General features: G+C 46.1%; 3 protein-coding genes across 3 annotated transcripts; all 3 read left to right on the forward strand.

The window, feature by feature from the left end:
- Positions 1–220: 220 nt before the first annotated feature.
- Positions 221–4,113, forward strand: CDV56_100708 (uncharacterized protein; the record flags this gene model as incomplete). Its single annotated transcript, XM_026754327.1, has 6 exons — positions 221–1,409; positions 1,881–2,416; positions 2,481–2,628; positions 3,496–3,635; positions 3,687–3,815; positions 3,874–4,113. The coding sequence occupies 6 exons, from the start codon at positions 221–223 to the stop codon at positions 4,111–4,113; spliced, it is 2,382 nt and encodes a 793-aa protein (XP_026612657.1).
- Positions 4,114–5,097: 984 nt separating this feature from the next.
- Positions 5,098–6,932, forward strand: CDV56_101458 (serine--tRNA ligase SES1; the record flags this gene model as incomplete). The annotated part of the gene is made up of 7 exons (XM_026755077.1): positions 5,098–5,230; positions 5,295–5,365; positions 5,495–5,656; positions 5,712–6,133; positions 6,183–6,273; positions 6,330–6,698; positions 6,756–6,932. 7 exons carry the CDS (start codon positions 5,098–5,100, stop codon positions 6,930–6,932), a joined length of 1,425 nt encoding a protein of 474 aa, XP_026612658.1.
- A 539-nt stretch (positions 6,933–7,471) lies between these two features.
- Positions 7,472–9,204, forward strand: SER3 (D-3-phosphoglycerate dehydrogenase; the record flags this gene model as incomplete). The annotated part of the gene is made up of 7 exons (XM_026755403.1): positions 7,472–7,788; positions 7,851–8,158; positions 8,213–8,802; positions 8,858–8,900; positions 8,956–9,014; positions 9,071–9,126; positions 9,180–9,204. 7 exons carry the CDS (start codon positions 7,472–7,474, stop codon positions 9,202–9,204), a joined length of 1,398 nt encoding a protein of 465 aa, XP_026612659.1.
- Positions 9,205–9,717: the final 513 nt, after the last annotated feature.

Consider the following 9,717-nt stretch of genomic DNA (forward strand, 5'->3'; position numbering starts at 1 on the left):
ACGGTACTAACCGACAGGTACCTAGATAGGGAATAACTGTAAGCTACCTTTGGTTGTGGTACTGATAATTTGATTATATTACACCTTCATCATCACTCAACCGTGACTCGTGAGGCTTCTATACTTAACCCCCTTTGACACCCTATGGCCTGCCCGCCCTCTCCACTTTCCTTTCAACCTTCCTCTCCAGCATCCTGTCCGTGCTCTTATCTCATTCAACATGAAAGAAGACACTGAAAGGCATATTGACGACGGATCTGCCACAGTCAGACCTAGAAAACTTAAGGGTAACTATGCAAAGCTGAAAGTTCAAAATGAGCGTAATGAATCACCAAAAACTTCAAACTGTACAAGTGAAGCCTCAGAAATACAGTCTCCAGAAGAAGAACACGAGCATTTCCCATCCAAGGATGACCCCCCTGTTCTTGAGCCGGTTGATAAGATGCTGCATTGTTTTCAAGGCCGGAGTGGGAAAGAACGCCGTGTTACTCAGAACAAACGCAGGAAGCTTGACACTTCTCAGCAAACACAACAAGATTGGGACCAAGATATTTCGCATGGGCTGCATAATTCTGTTTCTCGGATGGCACGAAACAAGAGAGATTCGAGCACAGTCACCGACATGAGTTGCACAACCGGCAAAAGTTATGTCCATGAGAGCGAACTCAAGCTACAAATTCGTGGTCAGGGTCTTCAGCAAGCGACATCCGAGGGTCGTTCGGGGCGAAATGAAGTATCTACCACAGTGCGCTATTTGCAGCCAATCCGTGCGGAGCAGACAATATCTAAGAACAAAACACTCTCAAACGCTACAGAGATTCCTACTTCAAGCTCTCAATTCCAATCAAATTCGAGGCCAGAGACCAGAAGCCAAATAACTGCACGAAGGAGGTTAGTGGATTCACTTGGTCCCCTGGAGTTGTCAGTCGAAGATGCGGTGCGAGCATCCAGAGCCAACGACGACACCGAAGTCGACCTGCTTCCCCGCCACAGCCCTCATAGAGACTGTTCATCAAACTCTCAGCCGAATTTTCGACCTGTTCAGATCGCGACTGAAAGCGCGAACAGGGCGACTGCTGAAACATCTGGCCCAGTCTCATCCAGAGTGGGAGGCTGTAGGGTCACTTATGCGCGACAGCGGTCTTTCTTGGATGACACGTCTATCGTTGACAATCATCGTCCTTCCGAAATTCCGGCTTCAACAGTTAATCGCTTTGTTCAAGGGCAGCGAAAATATGGATCCGAGATTCTCTCCAGTCACTCGTCGCATCTCGGTGACGGAGAATCGAGCGACAGCGGTCCCGTTCGTGGGATTCACGAGCTTAGACAAGCTGGAGACAACTCCCGCTTTCGAAGCGCCATTGAATTGATCTTCGAGGACATTGAGGATGCATACAATACCACTTCAGGTAGATGCAGTAGTTTTGTCCAATTCTGTGAAAAGCTACTAGATCGTCAGTTTGTCCGCCGCTTTCTCGAACATGGCTTCCATGAAAGACTCGTTGGATGCATAAATCGTCGCCTTGATGTGGTATCTGCATCGTTTGCCCTCTGCGCATGTGGGTTGATCAATTCATGCGACACATTATCTCACACCTCGCTGATCAATCACTGGTCAAATGTGCTGGTTCTATCTTCCGTGCTACTTCCCGCGGGACGTGATCTTTTGTGTCTGTCGCAACTTCCATCCGCTGGCTTATCAAGATCGGTACAAATGTCTATCAAGCACATTTTACCTCGTTTATCTTCAATCATCAGTGGAGACGAGCTGGCTTCCAGAATATCGCCTCAATTTGTGGCTCTTAGGAGCATCCAGTCTTGCCTAGTAAGTTTGAGCAATAAGGGCGGCAGCATTGAACCCATTCCCGCGACTCTGTCAGATCAGCTTGTCAAGTTGTTAATGCCGGAAAGAGACAAGACTATCAAATTTCCTCTATCGCGGGAAAGGTTCAGGACACTGGCTTCGACATTCTCGATATTGGAGTCTTACGCGATCGTATTGAACCCAGCAGACCACAATCAAAACTACCCGTCTCTGAGTTCACTTTCTCGGCTTCATGAATATCTCAATCTGAACCAGCGCAATCAGGGTAGGCAACTTCGCATGCACTATATTCGAGCAATATTGAACCTCACCAACAACGACCCGAATCTTTGCAACGAATATGCAACACCCGAGCTGGTGAAGGGATTAGTCAAAATTGTCATGTCAGAGATTCGCGACGCATCCGACGATATTTCCACAGGGGAGGACAACTCCTTGAACACAATAATCTTAGTCTTGGGGGTTCTTATCAATATGACAGAGAAAAGCGAGTCAGCGAGGGGTCTTTTCCTCCACCTGACTCTTGATTCGACATCTTTAATCCACTCACTTTTGCAACGATTTTACGAAAGTGTGAATTCGGTCTGTGAGGTAGGAAAAATAAACAAACAGCATGCCACTTTCAAATTTGTTCTTCTGATAACAATATTCATAGGCACATACAGCTCCTACACTTCATCGCAACGTTACCGTCGGATATCTATCTATCCTCCTGCTCACGCTTTGTTTCAGCGACGAGGCGATCTCCCAGGTGAGGAGGTCACTCGACAACAAGGGACTCACCGTAGTTTTATCAACCGCAGGTGAGTTTTTGCAATACTATCAGAAAATTGAGTCGGATTTGAATCCATCCGAGTCACGAAAAAGCCAAAACTCCGGGCTTGTGGCGAGATTAGAACATATCATACAGCAGATTCAGCTGCGTGAAGGCACCATCTTGTAAATTGCGGATAGGCACAATGGCATGGAATTAGCCAAACTTCCTTTAATGTCTTCGAGAGATTCTCATCCATAATATACTTGTTAGAGCGCGAATATTATGCTGAATGTAGACATCATCCTCCGTCGCGCAGATGATCATGTAATAATATAGGGGAGAGATGCTGTGCAAATGGGGCTCCAAGGTGATGTAGGTTCGATCGGTGATCGGTGAACGGTGATCGGATGTCGTTTGATATGTTTGTATGTTCCGCGGGTGCTGAGCGACCTTGGTATGCATGTACGTAGTTGAGGATGCTTTAAAGGTGATTTGCCACTGGGAGCATACACCTTATATAACTAGGTAGACGCCGAGAAAACAGCAAACTTCTCTGTGTCCCGATTAATGTAATCACTATATTTTCTTTCAGACAGTTCATGTTCTCGGGGCACAGTGCCTATATCCCCCAGTCTGGCTCGTCGGCGTGATTGTTAGACCGAACTTCGCAAAGCTGGGCATCTTTTCTCGCTCTTATTTCCTGGTGATTTCAATTAAAGCGACGGAGGGGAGGTCAAGACAGCCACAAAAGGCAGGGAAATATGCCTGCTGCGCCGAAACAGAGGAAGATTGCCATTGTTGGTAGTCGGTCTGTGGGTACGATTCCGTACACGAGCATACAACCTACTCGCCTGTCGTCCTGCTGAAAGATCTTTCACTTTGATTTTATTTTCCCGACTAATCTATCGCGCAGGCAAATCATCTCTTACGGTCCGATTTGTTGAACATCATTTTGTTGAGAGCTACTATCCTACCATTGAGAATACGTTTAGTCGCATCATCAAGTACAACGGTCAGGATTTCGCCACAGAGATCGTTGATACAGCTGGTCAAGTGAGCATACAGGCACGAGCAACTTCAATTAGGCTAACAACCCCTTCTCAGGATGAGTACAGCATACTTAATTCTAAGCACTTTATCGGAATACACGGGTATATCATTGTCTACTCTGTAGCGTCCCGCCAGTCGTTTGAAATGGTTAGGGTTATACGCGACAAAATTTTGAATCATCTTGTAAGCATTCAGCAGCTTGCCAGCATGGCTTGATTTTCCTGTGCTAATCGAAGACCAGGGAGCGGAACATGTTCCTCTTGTGGTTGTTGGAAACAAGAGTGATCTCAAATCCGAACAGCGTCAGGTTTCACTAGATGAGGGTCGGCAATTGGGCGAAGAGTTTCACTGTGCCTTCACCGAGGCTAGTGCTCGCCTCGACTACAACGTCACAAAAGCCTTTGATTTGATGATCGGCGAGATTGAGAAGTCCCAAAACCCGTCCCAACCAGCAGGCGGCAGCAAGTGCATCCTAATGTAGTGCTACTTGAGGATTCATGTATTCCCATCCATTCTTCAAACGGGTCAGCGCCTCAACGAGTGTGGAAATGTGATGAAATCTTGAGGTTGTGATCCAATCTCAGTCCTGACTTCCTGCCCAGTCTATGGCTTGTCTGTTATATAATCGCACTCCTGTACAAGGAGGGTGGGGAAGACTGAGGGTCGGACACTGCTGGAGAGAAAGAAGTATGATGACATTTGAGGAAGCGTTCTAACTGCTGGATGAGGGCTACGACCTTGCGTGGACCATGGAACATGTTCCGAATGAGCTCAGACTGGAAGTCCATTCTGATCTAGGGGATAAGGTGGCCCTTTCTTTCTACAGTACGGAGTATACAGATTGTAATCCAATGGGCGGTTTATGCCGCTAGCGATTCGTAACATAAAGCTCGGGCTCTCATATATACCTAGGGGCTTTGTATACCCCAGTATCTGAAAGCCTAGGCTTCTACTCCGTATCTAATTCCGTTCAGCCTTGAACAAATTCCCAGTTGGGGGACAGCGGGTGGCAGCCAGGAAGTGTTTCAATACCACAACCGAAGGCCCATGGCTGGTGCCTTGCGGCCCATAGGAATCTACCTTAAAAAAAGTTGACTACCTAGAAGTATCTAATAGTAGTAAGGTACCTTTAGAACTCCTGGGACTTAGGTAGCAATCTGATAAATTAGGTAGGTACATTGTACACTCAAGTTCGTAATTACATAATTATCCCTGGGTACCTTACCTTATTCAGTATTCACTTCCCCTCCTTATGCACGGATGACTACTCAATAATACCTCAAGCGAAACGTTCACCTCAATTATTCTCAACCCCTCCAAACCTAATTACATGACACCGGGTGCGGACTGTTTTAAAGCTTTCCCACATTTGTCCTTCATCTGTCTCTTGAATATCTTCATATATTAGATTCTTCTGGTGAATTATTTCTGCTCACGCTCCTATCCCTCTTATCATAGGTTCGAAATGCTTGATCTTGCCGATTTTGTCTCCGATCGCGGTGGAAATCCGAATAAGATCAAAGAGAGCCAGCGGAAGCGCTTCGCACCAGAAAATGTGGTCGATGAAGTGATTACTCTCTATGAGGAGGCTCGTCGAGGTATACATATTCCCCTAAAGTGTGCTGCCCAGTAGGGGAACGAATTTATCCTGACGCATAGCAGCGCGTTATGAAGTCATGCAAATAGGATCAGAGCTCAATGCGCTCCAAAAAGAAATCGGAAAGCGAAAGAAGGTCTGTTGCTATGCAGTAGTTTGAGGCATCCTCACTCACTGTCTCTATCCTATCCCCTCACACCTGCCCCATACTTTTGCTCAATTCACTTCTGTCAATTGCACGGTTCTAACGCTTAAGGCGGGGTAGAATAAAGAAGATGCGGGTGACTTGATGGAACAGAAGGCCGCCCTGGAGAAACGGAAAAAGGAGGCCGAAGAACATGCATCTGAACTGGAAAGTAGGAGAGATCGTAAGATTCGGACAATTGGGAACTATGTTCATGAGTCAGTGCCTGTGAGCAATAATGAGGTACGTTGCTCTTTCACCATTTTGATGCTAATATCGGAAACTCATATACTTAAAGGATGACAATGTGGTGGTCAGGACGTGGGCTCCGGAAAACGTGGTGGTAGAGAAGCGCAATTGTCTTTCTCATCATGAAGTCCTTACCCGCCTTGATGGGTACGATTCGGAGCGTGGTGTGAAAATTGTTGGCCACCGTGGATATTGTTTGACAGGCTACGGTCTGTTCCTAAATCTGGCTCTTATCAACTATGGTCTTGAATTTCTTTGGCGGAAAGGGTACAAACCGAATCAGCCTCCTCAATTCATGCTCAAAGAGTTGATGGCGAAGACGGCGCAACTCGAACAGTTTGATGAAGAGCTGTACAAGGTGACTGAGAGCGACGACAAGTCTACTGACAAGTATCTCATTGCCACCTCTGAACAACCGCTGTCTGCCCTGCACGACGGGGAATGGATCCAGGACAAAGATCTTCCAATCAAGTGAGCAACTCAGCGTTTGACACTGTCTTCATTGCTAAGTATGACAAAGGTATGCCGGGTACAGTACATGCTACCGAAAGGAGGCCGGTGCTCATGGAAAAGATGCCTGGGGTATTTTCCGCGTCCATCAATTTGAGAAGGTAACTTCTGATAAGCCTGTCATCGTTCGTCTGCTTGCGTGCTCACACATCCTTAGGTTGAACAATTCGTTCTTACCAAGCCTGAAAACTCATGGCAAGTTTTTGAAGAGATGATGGCTACCTCAGAAGAGTTTTATCAGTCGCTTGGTCTTCCTTTTCAGGTCGTCGCTATCGTTTCAGGCGCCTTGAACAATGCCGCGTCCAAGAAATATGATCTCGAGGCTTGGTTCCCGTTCCAGGGTGAATACAAGGAATTAGTCTCTTGTTCCAACTGCACCGATTACCAGGCGCGAGCTCTGGAAATACGCTACGGCACAAAGAAGGCCACTGACGTCAAGAAATCTTATGTCCACGCGCTCAATGCTACGCTATGTGCTACAGAGCGTACGCTTTGTTGCATCCTCGAGAACTATCAAACCGATGATGTATGTGTCAAAAACGAACTATCTGATGTAGCATTGGTTTCGCTAACGAAGAAGTAGGGATTCAATGTGCCTGAGCCTTTGAGAAAATATATCCCTGGCGCTCCTGAATTCTTACCGTACACCAAGGATCTTCCTAAAGACACCACATCACACAAATCCAAAAGCAGACAGGACGCTAGACCTGCAGCTAGCACCGGGGAAGCTACCAAGAAGCTACAGGACCTTCAGGTCTGAATGATTGTGATTTAGTGGTCTCTTCGTCCTGTGGAGAGCAACTCTGCTGATGTGTGGTTGCTCCCAGAGCTCAGGCAGTCATCCATCGGAAAAATGAAAGAACATTCCCCATTGTAAGTCCAAGCATCACTATGTCATCTGGTAATTCTTGTAAATACATTACAACTCAATATATAGTCTCTAAATGACTTGGCGATGCTATTGGGTATACAATCCATATTCTTCTATGTTATCACTGAGAAAGTGTTGTTATTGTTAGATTAGGTAAGCCAAAGTGGAACTCCCATATTTTTCCGACTCTCGGTATCCGGATAGGAGGGGTAAACGCGAGAGCCCCGCCGAGCTCGATGACTCAAATCGGTGATGTGTCGGGATTTAAAAAGGTGTCCGATTCCGGCGATCACTTCTTGTGTCATTCCTAATATTTTTCAAACATTGAATTCATTGAGAAATCTTCACTCTCTAGCTTCAATTGTTTAATACATCTATCTTCAATATATCGCTTGGTCTTTCATTGCTTTCGTTCGGTTATTGTCAAAATGACGACATCTGCTCGAGACATAAATATACGCCGAGACATACCTGGTCTCAATGTCTCTCAGAATGCGAACTTTTCCACCTCCCCTACGGCGTCCTTTCAGTCTGCATCATCGAGTCACGGAGGATCCGCATTTGCAGGCCGCACGATTCCTTTACCCAATGCAAAGCATTTAAAACCTTTCGCTACAGAGGACATTAAGGTTTTACTCTTGGAGAACGTTAATCAAACTGGTCGCGATATTCTCACCGGACAAGGCTATCAAGTCGAGTTCCTCAAATCCTCACTCCCGGAGGATCAATTAATAGAGAAGATACGGTCCGTTTGGCTGAACTTTTTGTGACTTGTTTTTAGCTGACTGTCTATACTCTTGGGAATAGTGATGTGCATGTGATTGGTATCCGCTCGAAAACAAAGCTCACATCCCGCGTCCTCAAGGAAGCTCGCAATCTAATCGTCATTGGATGTTTCTGTATTGGGACTAACCAGGTTGACCTTCAATACGCGGCTGAGCATGGCATTGCAGTCTTCAATTCTCCCTTCAGCAACTCTCGAAGTGTGGCTGAATTGGTCATAGCTGAGATTATTGCCCTTGCTCGTCAGCTAGGTGATCGCTCCATGGAGATGCATGGCGGTACTTGGAATAAAGTAAGCAAAAAATGCTGGGAAATCCGTGGGAAGACTTTGGGTACGCCTGTCCTGTTTGAAGTGTGAATGAAGTCAAGACTTATTCTCTTGGTAGGAATCATCGGCTATGGTCATATCGGTGCCCAATTGTCTGTACTGGCTGAGGCAATGGGCATGTCGGTCATCTTCTATGACGTCTTGAATTTGATGGCACTGGGTACTGCCCAGCAAGTGCCGACGCTGGAAGCCCTTTTGGCCAAGTCTGACTTTGTTACGTGCCATGTTCCTGAACTACCAGAAACGAAGAATATGATAGGTTCACAACAATTCGAGCAAATGAAGCTTGGGGCTTATTTGATTAACGCTTCCCGAGGAAGTGTTGTGGATATTCCCGCCCTCATTCATGCAATGCGTTCTGGTAAGATTGCGGGGGCTGCTCTCGATGTCTACCCGAACGAGCCTGCCGGCAATGGTGACTATTTCAATGGTGATCTCAACACTTGGGCCTCGGATCTCCGTGGTCTCAAGAATGTGATATTGACTCCACACATTGGAGGTAGCACTGAAGAAGCGCAGAGTGCCATAGGTGTTGAGGTAGGACAGGCTTTAGTACGATACGTCAACGAAGGAACAACTCTCGGTGCCGTCAACCTCCCTGAAGTTACCCTTCGTTCGCTTACAATGGACGAACCCAACCATGCCCGGGTAAGTTGAAGCAGTCTCAGTACTACAGTTTGCCAGCCGCTGAATGTTCGTTTAGGTCATCTACATTCATCACAACGTCCCTGGAGTTCTGCGAAAAGGTTTGGCTCGATCAACTATCTTCTAAGGTGTCTATCGCTCTAACATTTGATATAGTGAACGAGATTCTCGGGGACCATAATGTTGATAAACAAATGACTGATAGCAGAGGCGATGTATGTCACGATACCTCGATCCGCAGTTCAAATCTTGCAATGCTAAATTTGTCCAGGTGGCCTATCTTATGGCTGATATTAGTAACGTTGACAATGCCACAATCAAGGAATTGTATGAAAGACTAGAGAGCTTGTCCTGTATGTGGAATCGTTTGAGAATTTAAGATGTGTTGCTGACATCGGCGTTTAATCTAGCTCGAATCATGACCAGAATATTGTACTAGGCTCTTGCATAGCCCAGAAAGTATTCACCCGTCTCTTGGAATCATGCAGGACTCAAATCCGGACCAAGTGTATCGAGAAGAATACATTTTAAAGGTTGAATAGTGCCAGTCTTTGTGCTCAAGGGGGGCAAAACAGCAAATAGAAAAAGAAAAAGAGAATAGAAATTGAACATCACTAGACTAAAATCAACGAATCTAGTCTATTTTGACTTCCATTATTGTTGGCATTTCGTCTACAGTTGGCCTTCCTAACCGAGAACTAGGTGCTTTCATGGATTCCACCCCAAGTTCGCACTTACGCTTGTGGGCGAATAGATGGAATCTGATTTCAGATTTGAACGCTTTAAACTTGGTCAGGATTCGTCAATACAAACTCAATGCATTACTCACCTGCTGTTGTACTTCGTACGTTCTGGCTCTCCTCAGATATCATGCGAAGCAGCTACAAACCATAGCTTCCCTGAGGCGACAAATGCACT

Source organism: Aspergillus thermomutatus (assembly GCF_002237265.1).
Source record: "Aspergillus thermomutatus strain HMR AF 39 chromosome Unknown NODE_162, whole genome shotgun sequence".
In the NCBI taxonomy this organism is placed as follows: Eukaryota; Fungi; Ascomycota; class Eurotiomycetes; order Eurotiales; family Aspergillaceae; genus Aspergillus; species Aspergillus thermomutatus.